The sequence below is a fragment of the Streptopelia decaocto genome (genome assembly GCF_964273445.1).
Source record: "Streptopelia decaocto genome assembly, chromosome: 1".
Taxonomy (NCBI): domain Eukaryota; kingdom Metazoa; phylum Chordata; class Aves; order Columbiformes; family Columbidae; genus Streptopelia; species Streptopelia decaocto.
Window position 1 is genome coordinate 77,939,845 of NC_138663.1, and position 22,806 is coordinate 77,962,650.

Consider the following 22,806-nt stretch of genomic DNA (forward strand, 5'->3'; position numbering starts at 1 on the left):
AGATGAAACACAGGGCATCTTCTCAGTCCCACATTCTTAAAAAAATAATTTAAAAAAGGAAAAAAAATCAAGAAAATGACAATCTCGGCACCAAAGAAACCAAGAGCAGGACAAACTATATGGGTTTCTCTTTACATAAACTACATTCCTTGGTCTTCTTTCATTAGAGCTACAAAGTTCATGAAGAACATTAGATGTAGACAATGGTCGTAAATATGCAAGAATAGCACATACCCATGCGCACACAGAGTTTCTCACCACTAAAAAGAACTCTGATTATTCAGACAAGAAAATTAAATTTCTATTCACTCTGCTTATATTTGTGTCCCCAAAAGTAATAAAATTATGTTAAGATTAGTAAGACAAAAACAACTACATAGTAGTAAGACTGTAATACAACCACACAGGAAAATTAGCACTAAGGTAACATTTTATGATATATTTTGATCAAATAGCAATGCAGACACCCACACCCTAGGGGAAAAAAAAAAAACAAAACACAAACACAAAGCAAAAAAACTACGCACAATGAAGATAGTCTATATGAACTTAAGAAAACACAAAAGCAGAAGTACATGGCAAAACAAAATAACATAAAATTATTATAGATCTCAAAGAGCAGTTGCCAATACGAATTTCCATACTTGATCTTTTTGGGGCGAAGTATAAAAAGGAAATGTGGAATATCAAACATAAATTTTAAAAATAGCAAATATACTTACAATTTGAGAACTGAGAAATGTTACCTGATCATTCCCACAATACTTTTAAGGGCAGTAAGGTCAAAGCCATTCCAAACTTTCAAAACGAGCCCAAAGGTTTCTCTGATTTTCACTTCAATTCTCAGAGTTCTACAAGTCAAATCTAATCGCGTTGAAATTTATTTTTTTTCTTAAACAAGGTGACAAAAGGCCAAGTTGAAGAGAAGTGCCGTGCCAGATCAAAAATAGGGGGCAGGAAAACGTTTGCAAATTTCTTTCAAAACAAAACAAGCAAACAAGCCCCCCAATTCCACCTCTAATACTCCTGAAGTTCACATTAGCATCTAATGATTCAAGCAAACCACGTCTTTCTGGTTTCCTTCTCTGTTGAAAAAATTTAAATTTAAAAAAAAAAAAAAAAGAGATAAATAGCTTCTCTGAATTACCACTGCGCATCTCACAATTTCCATTCACTCCTTACACTCTTTTCAAGTACCATGGCCCCCGCAAAACAGCGCTCACCAAAATTCTTCCAAAACCTTTTCCAAATTCGCTCTCTCCCGGCAACTACCGCGCGGCAGAACTTCACACTGTCACAAGGACATGTGGGCTCGGGAACAACTTTTCGAGACTCCCGGCTTCTCAGGCTGGCGAAGGCTGGGCTGGGCGCTGAGGTGCCAAGCGGCGTCTCTGGAGCAGAGGCCGGGGGGCTCGGGGCCAGGCCTGGCCCGGGGTGAGGCACAAGCCCCTTGGAGCAAGTCAGCCCCTTGGCACGGTGTGGGAGAGGCGGGCCAGGCGTCAGACCGCAGGCGAGCCTCGTAACCCTCAGCAAAGGCGTGGGTGAAAACTTTATGGCCGCTGACAGCGGCGGGGTTTCAGCGGGGGGTCCGCGGGAGGAGGTGGGAAAGGTATAAAAAGCCGTAAATCCCCGTCAGGTACAGCGCACCGCAATCGCTCGCCCGCTGCCCGAAGCCGAACGCTTGAGAGAAAAACGCAACCCGCTTCAAAAGTTCAAGAAGTTCTGATTTAGGTAATACCGTAAGGTGGCAAGATTTGCTTAATTTGCGGCGCAGCTTTTAACATGCTCAAATACAGCATAATTTTAACTTTTGTAGGAAGTGCAGGAGACTTTGCACGTTTTCTACGTTAAAAATCCACAGATATTTTAAAAGGGAAAAGCGCTTTGCTTCTAAGGATGCTACTTGTTAACCAAACTCCTTGCCATCAGCAGAGACACACTCCAGCTATTGATTAATTGCTGTGAACGCTGCTTTTCTCTTGCCTACAGTAGCAAAATTCACAGGCATTGAATATTTCCAGTGTGTACAAGTACAACATGACAACATGTTTCTCCCCTTCCACTTACAAGTTAATTATGCTATAACCAGGCCTAAGCAAGAAATAAATAAATTAAAAAAAAAAAAAAAAAAAACCCCAAAAAACAAGAGGACATCAATCTGATTTCTGCAAGACGAAGGCAGAGGTATTTGACATGCAAACATGCAGGTATCCTATTCAACATTAAGGAGGGGTTTTTTTAAGTATAGTATGAAAAACATGCAAAGAAACTATAAATCTACCTTGGGAGGAGATACTGTTTTTCCTGTATAAATACAGTAAAAGTGTATTTCATATAGCTACAGATATATTACATTACACAGACATGTACGCCTATCCTATCAGGGAGCTTCACATTTAAGTAACTCAACCAGACACTATATGGCTCCTAAATGATAAAGGCATAAATGCTTGTTAAAAGCTCCCTGAGAAGTAGTAAATATTTTGTAAACTAGTTATATATTTAAGATATCTGGACAGCAAGAGAAGGGAAAACAATTCCTCTCCCATCTAAAGGTACCAATCAAACACACTATGCACATAAACATCGCAAGATGCTTGGTGGGAGAGCGTGTGTATGTGTTTGTGTGTGTTTTAATTAACTCCTTGAATGCATATGATGAGCCAGCCACCCAGAATTAGTAATGCCAAACTCCCGATTTGATTCAAATGCAATGAATACAACAGTTGAATTATGCGGGCTGGTGTGTCACTCATCAGCTCTCTCATTTGAGCTTTTGCCTTCCATGTCTAGTTCACAATTTCAGCAACTGGTAAATTATTGAGATGTTCATTAAAATCCGTAATCTGTAACAGTCAACTTCTTCCTCCCTAAGCATAAGCACAACAAATGAAATTAGCGCATGCAGGACATTAATGAGTAGTCTGCAAATGCATTAATTCCTTCAGCCTTATCTCAGAGAAATAAAATCATGTTAATTTTCACCACTGCAAAAAAAACAATATCTGAAACTTTTAAGTGGCACTGTATTTATTCTTCAGATTCCAGACCCCTAAACCCACAAATGTAAGCAATAATTCTCAAAACATCTCAGTGGAAGGTAAAAGCTATTCAGCCCGATATTAAAGAAATCCCATTGTTTTTCTTTAAATGAAGGAATAATCACTCTTACTTCTACAGGTAGATTTTAGGAAAGCGGGACGTCATTCTGAGCAAGCCAGTTAATAAAAAGGTATTATTCTTTCTCCAAAATTCTCAGCAAACGCAGCAGCAGAAGAAAGCTTTTAGGGTAACTTTAGCTAAGAAAAGCACTTAGGAATACGCAAAGTTTCCTTTTAGGAAAATGATTTCTCCATTTGACAGTGTTGGTACGACCCCAAAATAAATTCAGTGGGAGTCTGAAATGACTCGTGCAGTGCAGCAGTGAAGCAGCTAAGTATATTTTTTTCCTCAAAGCAGAGGCTTGCTTTACATCTTTGAGCTTTTCCTTTGTACAAGCGAGTCGCTAGAACAAGAGAATGTTTCGAGTACATAGAACTGGTGACTATCAATGTTAAACTTGTTCTACTGTTGCCATCCCCGTGCTCCCATCCATGCCTTTTGTCTTTTATAGCTCTTCCCTTTTTCCTATGGAAGCACTAATCCACCCTTCTTGCTTCCACAAACACTGCATACCTCTTTACCTGGAATTGGGACGTTAAAAATTAGGAAAAAAAAAAAAAAAAAAAGAAAAAGAGAAATAGAAAGGATGGCACTCTGTCTGGATGCCCAGCGTAGCCTGTCTCATAGTCTACAGAGAAATGTAAATATGCAATAATTAATTTGGGTTTAAGAACATTCCATACACTAGGGACGTTGTTAAGCAGTCACTTTATCTATTTTTCATTTATCAGATTTTATTAAGACATTAAAACTTTATGTTGGGCATTTCTGAGATTTTATCATTCTGTAAATTTCACAGCTGTCGTGATGATGCAGTATCTCTACCTTTTTACTCAATTAAGTAAACTTTCTATTGTGGCCACACTTGTTATATTCAAGTATAATGACACCTCTGTTAAAAAAAAGAAACAAAACACACACAAAAAGCTAAATAACAAGTGAATTATTCTTTTCGAGACCTTTAAAGCCAATTCAGAGTGCCACAGGTACATCACAAAGTACATCCCAGAAGTTATCCTTTCCCTGTGTAACAAATGGAGCAGATTACAGTTATAATTTCTCGCTACAACCTTTCTGCAAACATCATCCTCCTCAGCGTACACATTCTGATGCTCCTCTCAATCAAGCAGCTGAACCGCCACAAACAGAAATAAAGACGTGCAAGTAACTTCTCACTCAAGGACGAAAACGCTCTCATTTTTGGTATGGTAATTAATTATACTTGCTAATTCACAAAACCTACTGCAATTTACTAGTCATGCTGAATGAATTAATGAATGTTTATTCGTCTGACACCGAGGATCATTTTCATTCCAAGCGTGTATCGCGAGTGCCCCGGTAATGGCCACAGACACATAAGACAAGTCCCCTTGATTCGGATCCCTTCAGCTGGGGTGACTGAAAGTTTCTGAGCAGTTTACCAGGATACACTGAACCATCATGGGAGAGACGACAGGGAGAGATGAATAACCTCCCGCGATACATACAGACACTCTGGGATATGAACTGCGAACAACTTCGCTTTATAAATCTTTACCTCCTTGTAATTTGCTGTTCAAGTTTAAGATAGTGGGAGATGGAAATAATAGCAAAACTGAAGTTGGTCAGGCAGATACGATGTGCTGGATCCCAGCGACTACAGAAATGTGCTCCAAGAACTGTGTTTACTGAGAATCTCAGAAAATAGTCTGCCACAATCATCTAAAAAACAATCATCTGTGCATTGTGTGCATATACACATGCAAACTCTGTGAGCATGTGTGTGTCTGAGGGTCTGTGCATCTGCATGTCAGAGAAAGCGTGTCCTCATGGCTGGTTTCTGACAAAAACACATGTTACATGGACAGTATCGACTCCATGTATGTGTGTGTAACTATAGTCAAACACACACAATGTAAACAAATGGTAATGATTAACAGAGATATTGGTTTGTATTACAAATTTCAACTGCAGAGGGAAAATTGTAAAAAAAAATTAAAAATCATACATCCTGAGGTTCATTTTTATTGCTTTCCTTTTCTACTGCTTGCTATTATCTGCATAGCAAAACGAGAGCAGCGTATTGATTATTTAACTAGAATGTTTACAAGAGTAAAGATGGGATCTCTGAAAATGAAAGGTATGTCTAGAGGAGGGGGGTTGGGGAGAAAAGGAGTAGAGAAGCTCCTTCTATTTGTAAGGAATATGTTTTCTCCCAAATCATTTGTTTATATATTAAATTAGTATAAATATATATTCAGAATGCAGAGAAACTTCAGATTAAAAAAGTCCTCCAATAAGAAAATGAAAGGACTTCATTTTGCCTCACAGAATTTACAAGTATTCTGTTGATCACAAAGTTCAAACAATAATCGAAATAGGTTGCTTACAAATTTCCATGTATAATCTCAGTGAAGCAGATGAAATATTTCAATGTATTAATTGTATGAACAAGGCAAATGCATGATCACAATGCTAGATCAGATTCGACACCAGAAACAGTAACCTTTTCCTCAGGTAGTTGAACTAAGTTAATACAATGCACATGAACAAAACCGATTTCGTTCTATTATTGTAATGATAACAAACCAAAGAAAAACTTCAAGTATTCCAAGTAAGTATGGAAAATTAATTGCATTAAAGATGACCTTGGAGCAGTGCAACCATGCCAATTCTACTTTCTAGTAAGGAAGTGTTCTAGTTGCACAGCGAGGATTGAAAGCGTTAAAATACTTCTTTCCTGCATTTCCCAATTTTATTTTTCTCCGATCTTTCAATTCAAGTGTTCTTTCCTGTCCTTTCTCTGCATGTGTGTTCCTCAGCCCACTTAAAATGTTTTTATCTTGCCTTCTTTTCTATGCCTTTACTATCAAATTCAGTAGGTTTCAACGATGAACAGCTTGACTTAGCATATTTTTAACCAGCTGGTCTAGCACCTAGCTTGTATTGCATAGTCAGATACAACCAAATGTTTATACAGGAGGTAGCTTTCACGAAGATGAGAAAAACCTAAGTAACGCGCATCCTGGCGTTCTTTTATTTACCGCTTAGAAATGAAAGTTTGGGCTGCTTACTGCAGCCGCACAAGGGACTATTAATAACCTTTCAAAATGAAGCTGGAGGGAAGGGACGCCGGATCATCAATGGATGTGTGTACCAGTGCCTGAAAAAAATGCTTCAAAACCTCTTAGGAGCGCCAGATCGGATGAAACAAGGACTAAACTCCCGGAGGTCACAAGCCGTCGCCAGTGACAGCAAAAACTTAATTCCAGGCAGGGATGGCTCCTGCTTCGGGCCGGGGGAGACGGGTGCGCCTACGTCATACCCAAACCCCGCTCTTGACACTCTGTGAGAGAGGTGACGGCTAAAACTTGGAGGCAGGAGTTTCACTCTTTTTCTTGTGGTTTTTCTTTCTTTTTTTTTTGTCTCCCTTCTCAAGCAGAAGGATGTTCTCCCGACTGAGGGCCGGGATGTTAACTTGCCTAAAAATAATCGCTCCTACTAGATCAACAAAAGGTCATGTGCTCGGCGGAGCGCCTTCCCAAGTTTGACGGGAGGGTGAGGTGAAGTTGAACCCCCCGCCTCGCCCGCCACCCGGGCATCCTCAGCCGCCCGGGGAGTCCCCGTGGCAGGGGCGGGGAGGCGCTGCCGAAGAAGGCACCTCGCTCGGTGTGCCCCGGCGGGCCGGTTCGGGTTAGGAGAGAGCGGGCTGGGAGGGCGGGCACCGGCAGCTTCCGAGGCAGCGGAACAAAGCTGCGCGCCGGGGGCGCACCCGCCGGGGCGGCACCGCCGGGGCGGCCGGGCGAGGGGCTCGGAGGCGCCCGCCGGGCTCCCCTGCCCCGCCCCCACCCCGCGCCCGGCGAGCTGACACGCCGCTTGAATAGCCAAGGTAACGCTCGGGGGGCGGGGGGGGACGGGGACACCGAGGGGGGGAGCATCTCCCCGGCCTGCTGCCAAGCGCAGAGTTGCGCGCCCGTCCCCGTGTGTCCGTGTGCCAGCCTGCACGGCGGGCAGCCGATCCGCGCACACGCGCGCAAACACGCGTGCTCATATAAATTAAAAAAAAAAAAAATACAACAACAAACAAAACACAAAACAAAAAAAAAGGGGGGGGGGAAGATACTACCACCACCACCACCCCCCCCAAACGCAAAAGGCAGCGGCCCCCCCGCCCCAACAACTCGACTCACCTTTCAAACTCCTGAGGTAAATCAGGGTCAGTTAGCATGCTGGAAAAGCACAATTTCCCTTTGTCACAGCAGCCACCTATGGTCGCCTCCAACTGAACCTGTCAAGTGAGTCCAAACCTTCTAAACCGATTGATTTTCTCTCTCTCCCTCTCCCTCCCTCCCTCTCCCTCCCTCCCGGCTCGCTCGCTCTGAGCGAGGACTCCTTGACCAGTCTCTTAAAGGGGCAGCGCGCCTCGCAGCAGGCTGCTCGCACAGCTCCCCCCACAGCGGCTGCCGGGCGCTGGGCAACCTCGGGGTGCCCGTCCTTGCCTTTTAATTCTGCTCGCCCGCCGCCGCGGAACGGGAAAAGTCAACTCGCTCGATGTCCTAAAACCCGGGGGGGGCGGGGGGGTGGGATAAATAGGGGGGAGGAGGAGAGGGAAAAAAAAAGAGAGCCCGACAATCCACCTAACCCGGCAAACCAGGAGCAAATCCCCTGCGCTGAGGAAGATCAGTGGAGAAAGAAGATAAAACAAGAGCAGACTGATTAAATTGAAAGAGTTATCAACTCTCTCGGAGTTGAAATAGGGGAGAAAAGATTAGACACATAAAAATGTTACCAAAGGCATTTGTGCTCCGAAGAGTTTTCATTCCTTTCTCTCCCCCCCTCCCTCTCCACTCTCTCGCTTTCTCGCTCCCTCTTTCTCTCTCTTTGGGAAAAAAAAAAAAAAAAAACACACACACACAAAAAAAAAAAACCAACCACCCCGCACAACAATCAGGCATTGTTCTGAGGGAAGAAAAGCAACTTTGACAGATTGAAATATAGCAGAGGCCCCTTCAAGGAAACCTGTAAACAACTTGTCACTCACTCTGTCGGTCTCACTGTTAGCTCTTGCTTTCCACAAAGTGCTGCGAACCGTCCTGGCAACAAAACCAAAGTTTCCTCAGCTCCAAACTCCATCAAACAGCCCTGTGGTGTGCAAGGGAAAAGGTAGCCACATGCCAAAACAGCGGGCGCGCACACACACTCTCACAAACAACAACAAAAATAAACTTTCCGTTCCTCTGCTAGGGCTTTTCTTGTTTTCTTTTTACTTCCCCCCTCCTCCCTTTTTTTATTCCCCACACAACACTTTGGGCGAGCAAGAGGAGTCCCCTCCTCTGTGGATGGCTCTAATTTCCCCTGCCCAGACACCCCTGATAACACGGTGGACGCAGCGCGGCTGCGGAGTCCTTGGGCCGGCTGGCGGAGCGCAGCGCAGCCTCCGCGCCACTTCCACTTCTCTAGACACCAGGTAACGGGCCTCGGACACGGGGGGGACGGAGGCTTGGGCAGCCCCCCTGGGGCCAGCTCCGCATCCCCAGCCCGCATCCCGCTCCGACGGGGAGGGCTGCACCGCCCCGGCGGGAAAAGCGGGGGGGCAGCGGCCGACAGAACGCCGCGGGGAAATTCCCCTCCGAGCCCCGGGGATTAGCCGGGGGCTACTCTGGAAGCGGAGCGCACAATGGCTCGATAGTCTGCACGGCCCGTGTCCAGCCTGGCACTGAGCTCCCAGTAACGAGGGGGAGAGAAAGGAGAAAAAAACCCAAAAAACAACCCAAAAACTGTTTCCCTGTTCTTTAGCACACACACCCACACACAAACACATATCTATACTCCATTCTTTCCAGTTTCCCAGCCCTGATTCCTTTTTTCTTTTTCTTTTTTTCCCCCTCCTTTAATTTGCAGCTGGACAACATTAAGGGCCTTTAAAAACCACGAGGTTTTGACCCCACAACAGTTTGATTAGGTCCACTGCCTCCTCTCTTCCCCTCTTATCCCTACCTCCCAGTGACACAGAGAAAGCAAGTTTACTTTTTGAAATACACATATTCACACAGAGTGGCCATAAAATGTTCAACATTTCCATGCCCGCTAGCTTAAGAAAATTCTAAATAGAAAATATGATTATTTTTATTAATATCCAACAGCTACGCTGTTTAATTTGCTCCTTTCTCCCTTTCAATGCATATGTTATAAACTAGCCGGCTCACACAAGGGCTAGTCTAGTGTTGGCATAAAGGCATCATCAGGTAAGAAGTCTGGGCTGATCTTTAAATCACAAGTAGCAAACCCACTTGTAACTTCTGCACATCATTCCCAAAGAACATTCGACCACTCACGAAGCAAAACGCCGAAGCGAAGTTTGCAAAGGCACCTTCATCACAGTTCATAAAAGCAGATCCGTGAAGGCTGTCTCCAGTCTGCCTTACGCCACCGCGGCGCTCGGAGCGGAGTCACGTACAATCTGTCAACTTCTGGCATGAGGTGGATCTAATGGCTCCTCACTGTGGGGCAGGGTAAACCGACTTCCTTCAGTAGCCCCTAGCAAATAATATTTTCCACAGAGGTCCATTCATAGGAGTCTGACAAACCTAGTTAATATGTACAGGGATTTTTCATTTGTTATTTAGTAGCTAGCCCTTTCAGGACTGCTATGAAGTAGACATTGAAAGGGCAGCAGATGATTAAAAAGAACAATTCCAAATACTTTCTCTTTCATCTGAGGGTCTCAAACCATATGAAGTCTCACATTACTCCTCTGCAGGTAATAAATATAATTAGGGCTGATTCCAAAACTTTATTTGTATTGAAAAGTATCTCACTCTGCAGGGGCTCCATTTAAATCAGCAAATCTCTGTGTGGAGTAGGAGGCTACTTAGTAGGAGAATTTGGCCTCAAATAAGGAAACTGAGATGCAGACAGGCTTAGTATCCTGCCCAAGTTGACAGAGTTAGCCAACTCCAGCAAAAGGATGAGAAACAAAGATCTCGTGTCACTCATGGTCGACAACAGTCCTTAAGTTGCTGAAACAAGTTGTATGTTGTAGCTTCCCTCCCCTCCCAAAGCATTATTTTTACATCTAATGTTTGGTTAAATCATAGTTCATTGCTGTATTCATATTTGTGAGACCCCTTTTTTCAATCTTTTATTTTTCCTTGATGCGCCATTGCCTCTCCATAAATGCTGTTTCTTCTCTTCTCCGCCACTTTTTGATTTGCCTCCCCTATTTCCTCACACCTGGCCTTGGGAGATATTTGCAGAGAGAAACTACTCAGAAGCCCCAACTGGAAGAAAATTAGGAAGACCTTATATTCAAAAAAATTTCAACAGATATGGCCAAAAAGGACTACCATATTTTAACTTCATGTTAGCTACACTCAGCTCTCTAACCTCATATCTTTTTCTCAAGCTGGCTCCGCTCCACAACTGTCCTTCTTCTACCACATCCTTCCCTCATCTGTCCACATGTATTTACCTCTTCCTATGTAATTTCCTATTTGAGCTTCTTCAAGGCAATGATCACATACTCCTCCAAAATGGTATTTTGCCTAGCACAATGCAGCTCCCTTGAGTTGCTGGCTCTCAGCTAATATGATTATAAACCCGAACAATCACCATTAACATTAGGAATTATGGAACAGGACACCGGCTTTACAAGGACATGTACAAAGAACCATAATAAAAAGTATGTGTGTGGGGGGGAAAGGCAAATAAATGTTCAGGGGAGAAAACAGAGATAACTGAGCAAGAGGGAGAGGTGAGGAGAGGAAACAGAAGAAAGGAAGAAGAAATCATTCCCCTTAGTGCTTCTGATGTGAACCTTTCTTTTCCTTACCCTAGCTGATATTTACTCTCACCTCAACTGATATTGTGCTCAGGTACCTATTCCTCCCTTCCTGGTTTCCTTCATCTTATGTTTTCTGCAACTACTGAGTTCATTCTCCAAGCTGAGTGGGGGGGAACAGAGTTGGGTCTAAAAAGGAGGGAAAAAAGTTACTGTTACTATTGTATTAATATTGTATTCTATCACTGTATCATTGTATTGTTATTATTGGCTCAGTCTATTGATTAGACTATTGATAAAATTGTGTTCTCATAGTAAGTTCAACTACAATCACAAGAGGGAGAAAGAGCAAATTAAACAAATGGTTTGAGGGCACCTCTGAAACCTTTCTACAAATCATATCCTATTAACTTGAAGGCTTGCTTTTTTGAAATTGCCAGGACATATTACAAAGGCTGCTATCATATCAGAAAGTGGAAAAACTGAGGAACTGGGATAAATAACCACTGACTGAGAAAGAAGAAAATGTAATACGCAACTGTCCAGTTTTTAACATAGGAATTTTTATCTTGTCCTGAAACTTTTGACTAGTAATAGGAAGCTCTGATGCCACTATTTACTGAGAGGGACGTAATTACAAAACCCACTCACAATCTCCACGTTCAGTTCTCTCAATTCTCTTTTCAAACTGAGAATTCAGGATATAAATTCAAATATCTTCAACTGATGGGAAAAATGAAACAGCCCCCGCTGCTCTCCAGCAGTTCAGTTCATCTGCATTTCTGTTGCTTTGCTTCCTTAAAGGGGTGCCCAAAACAAACAAGTCCAGGTAAAAGAGGACAATTTGGATTGAACTAAACAAAAAAAAAACACTCTGATTTTCATTTGAGTGAGGGGAAAGCTCCTATCTAATTTTTTGTGCTTAACTGAAGTTTTTTGTTGCTATTGTGGTTCTCCATTCAAGAGATGAAACAAAAATTATCCACCCAGCTCAAGTTAGAAATACCAGAACTCTGAAATATTGCGTAGACAGAATCCACAGGTCTTTATACAAGCATATTAGCAGAAGGAAAACCTCAAACTAAACTTTTTTTTTTTCCAAATCATCAAATGATAGCACTTTAGCCTAGTGCCTTTTGCAGATGATGAAATACAGTAAGTAAAGGAAGTGATGGGGAAAAAAAATGAAAGAGCTTTTCGGGTTTTGTTGTTTCCACTGTACGTTGTAATAATAGAGACCTACAAAGTCCAAGGAAATGTAAGATGTTCCACAGAATGATTTACTGGAAAATTCTCACAGAAAATATGCAAAACTCTGAAGATCCTAAATGGATTTTCTTTTTTAGGCACACATCCAAAACAACTGCAATATTACGAACAAATCTGTAAGATTTCTAAGAAAGGGTGTTTTGGAACAGGTTAGGAGAGAGTGGAGGGACAATAGAATGGGGTTGATGCTTTTACTATGAAGAATATCTCGCAAATAATGAGTGCTTCAGAGTATGGAAATGTTTAGCTACAATGCAGTTTGGATCATATGCTTAGGAACAGATTTTTCCTTTCAGTGTGCATGCCTAGCTGCCATTTCCATTAATGGGAATTAAGTACATGTGTCAAGAGAAGAAGTTAACTCTTAGAAATATAACTAATCTATGCTTTTTTTAAAGAATGTAAATGCCACATCAGGCATGTTCGGTGTTGGCAAAACTGGGTGCTGAATATAGTATAGCAAAATCTGAGAAGGAGAAGGCGGTCTGGAGGGCTGAAATTTCTGCGCTATTTAGAGTTTTTCAATTTACTGAATTTATTCAAGGAAAAGTAAAATCATCTCATTTGCAAGTGGGAAGCCCTCATTTATCAGTTATTTGCTTGCGACTTCAGCAGGGGCCTACCATCTGCAGCCCTCCCTGTAAAAGAGAACCAACACTACCCTAGGGAAGAAATCTGAACCTTCATGTAAAATTTGAATTCAAACTTCCCTCAGGGTCACTAAATATTACAATAAAGTTCCTAATAATTTTTTTAAAAGGAGGTTGGCACTTTCTGATCCTGCCAACTCTGTATCAGCCAGGGTAAAAGAACCTCAAAATTAATACATCTGTAAACTTTTTTTTTTTATATATATAAAAGTCGTAGATATAAACACATTTGAAGTTAAATTAATTACACTTATATTTTGGCAAAAAAGTAACTTCTAATTGTCAAAATGAGAAAAATTAGAGAGACAACACACTCCTGATTTTGTGTCATCACCCCTCCCCAGTTCCTTTATTTTGGGTACATCTTGTTTTGTTATTTCTCTATATTGTTGGTTAGCTACATGGTCCCCTTAATGTCTGTCTTAGTAGCTTTGGTCTGCACAGAAGCAGCTTGAAAAGAAAAATAAAAAAAAAGAACAGGACAGCTTTAAAAAAATAGTCACAAAACCAGAGAGCATACCCATGGATAGGAACTGTGCTTCAAATTATTTAAGAAGCTAAACTGGATTTTTAATTTACGGTTTCTCATTAAGGTTCTGAACGTAAAGCGTTACTAAAATAAGAACCTGTTGTTTGAAGTCTTTTTTTTTTTTTAAACTACGTTCTTTTTTCAGCGCAGTTATTTAGCCAAGAACGTCCCGTCCCGACCGAAGCCCACAGCCTCACCTTACCCCTAGTCTAGGTTCCCTACTTCCACCCTGGTCAGGACGATCCTCTTGAGTGACAGGCCTGTTTCCTGTCAGTGCCCATCCGCTCTTCAGCCTCTTAAATGACAACGCCAGCAGAAATGTTCCTCCTCGGTGTCATTTCCAGTGACTGCTATGAACATGTAAATGCCTGCCACAATATACCCAATGATGACCCCAACTCATTTCATACAGATAACCAACTCCCACCAAACGGAAATCGCTCCCTTTTCCCTCAGTGTGTGTGCGGAGGAGTGGTTGGCAGAAATTCAGTCTCTTTCGAATAGGCAACCTAAATTTTATAGCCAAACATGAGCTTATGAACCTAAGCATCCTAACAGCACAACTTTGATCTGTTTCTAAAACTAGATACCAATTGTTGAGCATGACTCCAATCGCACTGAAACTGAGATCTTTCTGCTTAAACCAGTGGGCCTTTCTGCGTGGCTCTCAATATAATTCTTGCAGGTTTTATCACCACATTCTCAGCACTTCCCCAATAACAATTCTGTCTCTATTTTTTAACTCTTCCACCGAACGGGGTGAGAGCAATCACATTTTGCCTCTGTATTTCTAAACCAACTGCTTTTTCCACTTTAGTCTGCTCTTCCTAACCTGTGCACCAAGGATGGTGCGTTTAAAACAGACTGGCTTCTATTGGTTGTCTGATGTAAAACAAGCATCATGCAATTATAACAAAAGCACAAGGGCATCCTGGAATAATCCACACCACCTAGTCCTACGTGCTTTGTGAAGGCATTCTAGCCTTCCGCTTCTGGTCCTGAGGTTTGCTCTGGTGTTTGCGACCAAAATTCTCCACGTCCACAGGTACGTCTCCTGTCCACTTCTCTGCACTAGAAGCCGCTGCCTTTTAGTGCCATTATGCTGGTTTGTTACACTTTTAGCACAGGGAGAGCAGCCACTCGCGGCTCACCAGCCTGAGCTCTTTTGCAGTAGGCATTATACAAACACATACAGCTCAATTCACGGTTGCCCTCCATTTCATATATACTCCATTGGATTAGAGGAAAAGTGAGAATATAAAGCACTCCCAAATTATATTTCCATTTTATATTCACTTCTTACTGAAAGAATGGTGAAGAATTAGGTCTTTTGTAAGAAATATCCTCTATCTAAATCAGTTTACAGTTTAGATTGCTATTGCAATTAGACAAAGAACACAAAAAGGTAACATCTGAACACTCTGCAAATTGCTTATCTGCTTTATTCTGTTTTACTCTGTATGATCATAAGAATTCATGTAACCGCTATCTAGTAAGTGTTTCAAAACTACAGATGCTAAAATGCACGGTTTGTAAATTCAGAACATATTCGTAAATATATTCCCTTTCTACTCTACCACACACAAGTTCCCTACATGACATATACAGTCTGTGATAAGATTAGTACAAATTAGTGTTTATTAAATGCACTCTACTGATATTTAACTTGTTATACATGTCACTGGGAAGATCAAACTGTAAATTAAGCAATGATTCTAATGATGTTAAATGCATCTCTGTAAGGGAAGGAGTTATTAAACACGTTGCTATCTTACACCTTGCACACTGAAACAGCAGCCAATGAGTATGTAGAGTTATGTTTCATTTATAAAGTTACAAAAGCATACCATACCCATTCATCTATTTTAACTACGCTCTGATGCAGTTTTATGAGTGATTTTTCCACTTTTGAGCAAAAGCAAAACTAATGTCATTTGGTTCTGTCGAAGCAAAAAGCTGAACTCCTGCTTCCAACACACAGACTCCAATTCAGCCACTACCACAGAGAAATAAACATACAAGCAGGGTATAAAACAGACTGATGGCTTGTTGTTACTGCTATTTCTACGGAGGTTTAACTCTTGCTTCTTGCGTCTCATTACACGGAACAGCTAGAAGCTAGAAACATTGCTGGGGTAGCATGCTGAAGGCCCCTGGGAATGCTTCTACACCTTGTACGGGGAAAAACTGAAAAAAAATACTGCTACAGTATTCTGAAGCATAAGTGTAGGAAAATCAGAATATCTGGGGACACTCTTCAAAAGCCCTAATGCAATCCAGATACAGGGATGACTACCTTCTACTACCAATTAGCTTGTAAGCAAGACTGATCTTCAACAGTTGTCACCGAGGTATATTCAGAATATAAAATAATCAGAAAGAGGATATAGAAAAACACAGCCAACAACAGAACAAAACTAGTGAGACCACTGGTTTGAGACAAACATTCATTAAGATTAAAACACAAGGAAGTTTCTCAGGAATGTTTATCAAAGAAAACTTATGTCATAAATTTTTCTCTCCCTGGAGCAGGTCCAAAGCTTAGTGTCTCTTCTCTTGCCATGCAACATTGTACCAAATCCAGACCGCGCATTTGGTCACCCGCTTTCCCCCTTAAATAACACTTTCTATTTCTGATGTGGCTTTTGTTTTGTTTTACAAAGTTTTATTTCTCTTTCTTTGTTGATGCATTTTCCTTTTGTCATTATTTCAGAGTTGTGTAAAAGTAATTAGTGACAGGATGCCAAAGACTGAACCTCAAAAGCAACCTAAATATTTTGATTCACAAAGAATGCAGTCCATAATTTACAAGGTGCCTGACCCCTGTCCAATAAATAAAATAAAATAAATTAGATAACTTCTGCATGTTAACAGCCTGAGGCATACACAGAAGAACGTAAAAATGCGGAAACAGTGAATGTTACCACATCTGATATCAAAGATATTCTTTTGACACTTCTTCCAAGAAACACAGCCACATTTTTACATACCTTTTTAGCATTTGACCCCCCATGATCAAGCTTGTCAACCATCTCTCCTGGTATTTGCATGTAGCCACTGCCCTTTCTTGACTGTAATCTGGTTCAAAATCTGAGCACAGATTTCACATGTGAGAATGTCACAGGTGAAACCTGTTTTCTAATGAATTCTGAGCTAGCAACAGAATGGCAGCAGGTGTCTCCAGAAGTGCAAATTGAGTGGAAAATAAAAGGAGACAGAGACACCTACCTTTTTTTTTGTTGTTGTTTTACTAACTTGCCATATATTTCTCAGAGGCTTCCAATACTTCTGTCAAAGTTAAAACCTGCTGTATGCAGCCAGGACAGGCCTTTGGCACAAAAGCAACTGTGCAGAGCTTTGTGACCACAATCTCTAAAAAGATCATAGCTTTTGGAGTGATTCGTGGGCCATGATACAGAGGGCCGCTAAAAAACACCCATGACATTACCAGGGATATGTGTTTAATTACATGAAAGGCCATCATTTCCAACTCATTAATACATATATGCGAAATGCCACCTACAACACTCTGACTTTGGATACCCCTGTTGTAGTTTTCCTGCACCAAACACTGATAATACACATTTAGTTTTGCCTTTTGTCCCTCAGAGGACTAATTCTTGAAAGTAATCCTACCACTTTTCTAATAGCCCCTTGTGAAGGTCTTTTTCAAAAAACTTTCTTTAAAGTGTTCCCTCCGCCCCCATCTAATTATTGTCTTTCACTATTTGTTGACAAGTGCAAGCTATTACAATTAGACATCATTTTTCTTTACAAAAGCAATGCTGATGGATAGCTATAGTATCACAATGCTCATCTATATGTCTCCTAATTTTACTACTTATTACTATTTCAACCAATTTATCAAGTAAGGAAAGAAAATTGATTAGACTAATTCTCAGCATAAATTCTACTGTTCAATTAAAGGGAACCAGAAAAATTGCTTTCTCCAACCCTACAGGTTAGAAGCCAAAATTAAAGGAAAGACTACATATTAAGTTAGCAGCCTTATTTGAGCTGACCATCAATTTCCAGTGGCACATTTTGATATGTCTAACTTTACCTGGTACTCTGTCATTTGATGGGTTTAGCACCTCCTTTTCCTTCGCTTTTTTCTTTGACAGTAGTTAATCCTTAATACTGTGAAAGAATGGCTACAGGTTAGATTTCCTTCTTAAGTCTTCTATGATAGAATAAGACAAGGAAATAATTCTGTTTCTCAGCAAAACCCTTATCCTTCCTACCTATTATACTGTTTAAAATACTGAAGAAAAAATCCTTAACTATTATTCTGTGTTACAGTGCTGAGGGAAAAATTACTTACAAACTTGATGTGGACAGCATTTTAGAAAACATCTGAATTTACTCCTTGCAGTTTCAGCAGACCAACCCATCCTCAAGACGCTATGCTTGATTTGGTTGGGGTTCTCTTGCATTTCTAGCTAGCATTAATCATGACATCCTACAATTTTAAGTCACCCCTATTCCAACAGCACACTTCCTTTCCTAGTACTGTGTACTGGGTGTACAAGCTAAGTCTTCAAACAACTTGGAACCAATTCCATCACCTTAACTTGGTAAACCTTCAGGGGTTGATAACTTTCACCATACACTGACTTGCCATGGCAGCCTATAAAATCGGAGCCTGTCTTTGTCAAGTAAGTATGAAATGATATCAGCTCTCTAAAGCTGAGGGAACTGTATCTTCCTGCATCAGGTAACTGGGACACGGATTTTGCAAGATTAAGCCACCACCTAAGATGGTTGGGCTAGCCCATATGAGGAGAAATACAGTATGTTTTAGTAATGATCCAATGGTCTGTATTTACTCCAGGCACCAGTACAGGTTAGGGGCTGACATGCTGGAAAGTAGCACTGAAGAGAAGGACTTGGGAGTTCTGGTTGACAACAGGTTGACCATGAGTCAACAATGTGCCCTTGTGGCCAAGAAGGCCAATGGTGTCCTGGGGTGCATTAAGAAAAGTGTGACCAGCAGGTCGAGGGAGGTTGTCCTCCCCCTCTACTCTGCCCTGGTGAGGCCGCATCTGGAGTACTGTGTCCAGTTCTGGGCTCCCCAGTTTAAGAAGGACAAGGAATTACTGGAGAGAGTCCAGTGGAGAGCTATGAAGATGATTAGGGGCCTAGAGCATCTTTCTTATGAAGAGAGACAGAGAGCTGGGTCTGTTCAGCCTGGAGAAGAGAAGGCTGAGACGGGATCTTATCAACGTTTATAAATATCCCAAGGGTGGATGTTGAGAGGATGGGACCAGACTCCTTTCAGTGGTGCCCAGTGACAGGATGAGGGGCAACAGGCACAGACTGAAGCACAGGAGGTTCCATCTGAATATGAGGAGAAACTTCTTTACTTTGAGGGTGCCAGAGCACTGGAACAGGCTGCCCAGAGAGGTTGTGGAGTCTCCTTCTCTGGAGACTTTCAAAACCTGCCTGGACACACTCCTGTGAGATCTGCTCTGGTGAACCTGCTTTAGCAGGTGGGTTGAACTAGATGATCTCCAGAGGTCCCCTCCAACCCCAACCACTCTGTTATTCTGTGAGTCTGTATTCACAAATCTGACTGCAGGGTTTTGTGTGACTGTTCTGCAAAGGTTGCACTGTCTTCATAGGTGGGAGAGAAAGCATGTGGAAAACAAGATGGAAAAGTTTCAACATTCACCAAAACCTGTCAGGTTATTTTTTAATTTTTAAAAATATGTATTTTTTATAAACCTTACAAAACATTTTCTTGCATTAGAATCTTAGCTGCTTTCACTATTGGTAAATATACACTGTCTCCCTGCCATTCTTTCTGATATCCATACAGGACCTGTAACATGACCTATCCCCAAAATAAGGGATATTCAATGAAAAATTCTTAGTGCTGTGTTTTTAAAGGTTACGCACAAAATCTGGGTACCACAGTTGTTCATATGTGAATATTCAGTTCCTAACATAACACAGAGAGTATACTATATGGGGAGGACCACAGTGAGCAAAACCTCTTAGAAACAATCTGTTGGGCTACTCAGATGTGCAGGTTAATGAACACCAGCAATAACAGAAAGGAGGCTCACCCCCAGCTACACGGGGAGTACAAAGGCAACAGGCCCATTACATATGCTTAACTGGATCCCAGATCATGTGGACAGTGAATCCCAACCATCTGTGTTGCAGTAGCCTGACTGCACATAGTCACTCTTTGCACAAACCAGGCGCACCTGCCTACAATATTCAGATATTCGGCATCAGTTGCTGAAGAGTCGGGGGTTGCTGAGCTGTTGCTGGCTGCCCAAAAATCTAATTGATCACTGCACAAAGCAATGAGGCAGTAGATTATCACTGCGAGCCTTAGCACTTTGCCCAATTCTTTACAGTTTGGTTGTCTAGAGCAGTTTTCGGACCTACCATGTTCACTGAGTCAGCTACGATACAGAAGAAGATCCCTGTAAGCAACATGTGTAGGTCTCGTGGCATCATTCCCATACTGGTGAGTAAAAGTTTCCTCACATTTAGACAACAGACAATTCTTACTTCTGGTGATCTAAAATACATCTACAATATTTGAGGTCTTCTCCCTTTATTCATGGGTAACCACATAAGCATCATTGTTTTTTCAGTGTTTAAACACACAGAGCTGAATGAAAGAAGTATTCAGAAAGCATTCAGTTTGCGTACTGTCATCTATTTCAAACATCACAAAAATACAAACCTAACAAAAATCATTAAAAGATAAGTGTGAAGTGCCTTTATGAGCACAAAGAATCTATAAAGCTGTCACTAGGTGGGTCCATAGCAATGGATTACACTTGGAGAGATGTTATAAGCAAAACATTAATGCTTAAAAGAGATGCAATACAGACCAAAAGAGAGTCTGGAAATGGGAAAACAAAGTGGGAAAGATTCTTCCCTCCCGCAAAAGCAAAGGGCTCAGGGGCTGCATGATGCACTGGCTGCTCACCCTTGTAGATGCTTTTGTTAGGAAGAGTACGATTTGAATTATAAGAGAAGTTATTTGTATTCTCTGGTAAACATGACCACATGCTCACATAAAAGTCGTATTTCTCCTTTCTGCAGGGGTAAGGTTCGGGATGAAGGAAGGTATTTTTACAGACCCAAATCTCTGCATATTCAAGCTAAAGGAAGAATATTCCTAATTCATCCTTCAAAGCATTTCTTTGGGGCAGTGAGTGGAAAGTGTAATTTCTTAAATTACTTTCTTCTTGAACTGTCATAAAAGTAGGGTATAAGTTCCAGGTAGAAACCCCATTATTTTTGGTCTGGTCACATTTATTTAGATCTGGCCAAACTTCAGCCAAGTAGGAAACGGGTTCAGTGTAGCCACCATGACAGCAAGGATGGAATAACAGTTATTTTCTCATTTCTGCCTAGCAGAAGCTCCTATCAGAATACAAAGATGATGGAAGACGTGGGTGGATTATTTGGTTCCAGCTGGCTCCACATCACACAGTAAGGAAATGCCACGATCTTTGACAGGTTCGTATTAGCAAAAATCAAGCAAAAGATTATGGGAAAGCTTCCCATTCCATTATCAAATAATTTGGGGGAGGGAGAAGGATGGGAGACTAGCAGTTTTTCTTTCTGAGCTCTCAGGAACTGTCTATTTCTATGACCCTTTTAGTGTTGAAAGCATTGTCTGAAATAAAGACTAATCTCAAAGGATGTGAAAGCAAACCTATCGTTAGATTATTCAGAAAACGTAAAGCAGGAAGAAATGAACCATTTTCATCTGGTGGAGCTGCTACGCAGCAGGTCTAACCTACAGATTAGTGATAGGTGTCAGGGCCTGGGGGGCACTGAGAGCCCGACTGCCCCTGCCCACCCCCTTGGTGCCCCCTTCCCCCCCGTCCTGCTCTTGGCGGGGGTGGTGGGACAGGTCCTGCCTCTCAGGCCCTGCCTGAGTGGCCTGGGGGAGCCCCCACAGCTCCTGGTCCCCAGGGAGCTGCCAGCCCCTGTTGGCAGCCTGGTGATAGGCCCTACAACGTCACCCACTCGTGACAAAACCAACAACCTAATGCCAGTAACAAAACCTACCCAAAACCTCCAGTACCTAAACCAAACAGAAATTGGTATCACAAGCACCTTCCCTATGGAGGCGAGAGTGGGAACACACTGTTCCTACATGAATGCACTGCTCCCAGTGACACACAAAAGTTTATACACTGTATAGAATTAGGTGCCTTACGCACTACCCAGAGACTGATTCGTGGCAGTCAATAAGGAAGTAGTGAGGACAAGATTTAAATAATATCCCCCACTGGTGTTTGAATGCACTGCTACCACGGAACAGCTCCGTCCCCTTGAGATGCACAATCTGACAGTATTTTCCACGTTTTGATCTTACCAGGCCATTGCTTTCAGGAGAGGAGAAGGGACCACCCAGTTCCTCTGAACAGCACCAGAAGAGGAAGAAGGGAGGGCAATGCCCGCAGCTCTCGCACTTTGATCACAATCACACAAAATGTAAACGATTGGAAGGGACCTCAAAAGATCACCTAGTCCAATCCCCCTGCCAGAGCAGGAACACCCAGATGAGGTTGCACAGGAATGTGTCCAGGAGGGTTTCAAATGTCTCCAGAGAAGGAGACTCCACAACTCCCTGGGCAGCCTGTTCCAGTGCTCTGGCACCCTCACTGAGAAGAAGTTTCTTCTCATATTTAAGTGGAACCTCTTGTGTTCCAGTTTGTACCCACTACCCCTTGTCCTATCATTGGTTGTCACCGAGAAGAGCCTGGCTCCATCCTCGTGACACTCACCCTTTATATATTTATAAACATTAATGAGGTCACCCCTCAGTCTCCTCTTCTCCAAACTAAAGAGACCCAGCTCCCTCAGCCTTTCCTCATATGGGAGATGCTCCACTCCATCATCTTTGTTGCCCTAATGGGAAGGTTAAGTACTATGATGACGATCCGCTAGCATGGCTGGTAAGGTAGCAAACCAAGATGATGGTCCCCCAGCTTCTGGACCATCTTCTATGGCCTCTTCCTTCATTTTACATTAAATGACCATGGATGAAGTATTAAAATTGTTTCATAACCTAACTCATTAAGCTAGGAGAGAAATCTCTTTCTGCATCCAAATTGGTCTTTTATACTTTCTGGCCAGTTTGAACAATTTCATTAAGAACATTGCAGATCTCAGCCGATCGCAGATTCTCCAGGTCTAGTGGTTGGGCCACTCACCTCAAAAGCAGGAAACACGCATCTGACCCTCCTTTGGCGAGAGGAGACACAAAGCAGCATTTAATTTGTGGATCTGAAGACATCTCTGAGGTGCTACACCATTCATTTCTGTCAAGATAGCAGCACTTCTGAGTCCACTTTAAGTGAAGGACCTCAAGCAATTGGGAATTTTCAGCACAATCAGGGTAGACAGAAGCTAAGAAGAGGTTCTGGGATCACAAGACTTCATTTAAGCAC

General features: G+C 42.1%; 1 protein-coding gene across 2 annotated transcripts in view; it reads right to left on the reverse strand.

Moving 5' to 3' along the window:
• The window catches only part of SOX5 (SRY-box transcription factor 5), a 611,279-nt gene that overhangs the window by 290,770 nt on the left and 297,703 nt on the right, over window positions 1-22,806 (reverse strand). The window contains exon 1 of one of the 2 annotated variants that reach the window (XM_082064630.1): window positions 7,332-7,423. The exons of the other annotated variant lie outside the window; for it this stretch is intronic. Within the exon in view, the coding sequence (XP_081920756.1) occupies window positions 7,332-7,369 (38 nt within the window). The 5' untranslated portion in view covers window positions 7,370-7,423. Of the gene's footprint in view, window positions 1-7,331; window positions 7,424-22,806 lie in introns of those variants that run through there. 2 annotated transcript variants of the gene reach the window in all.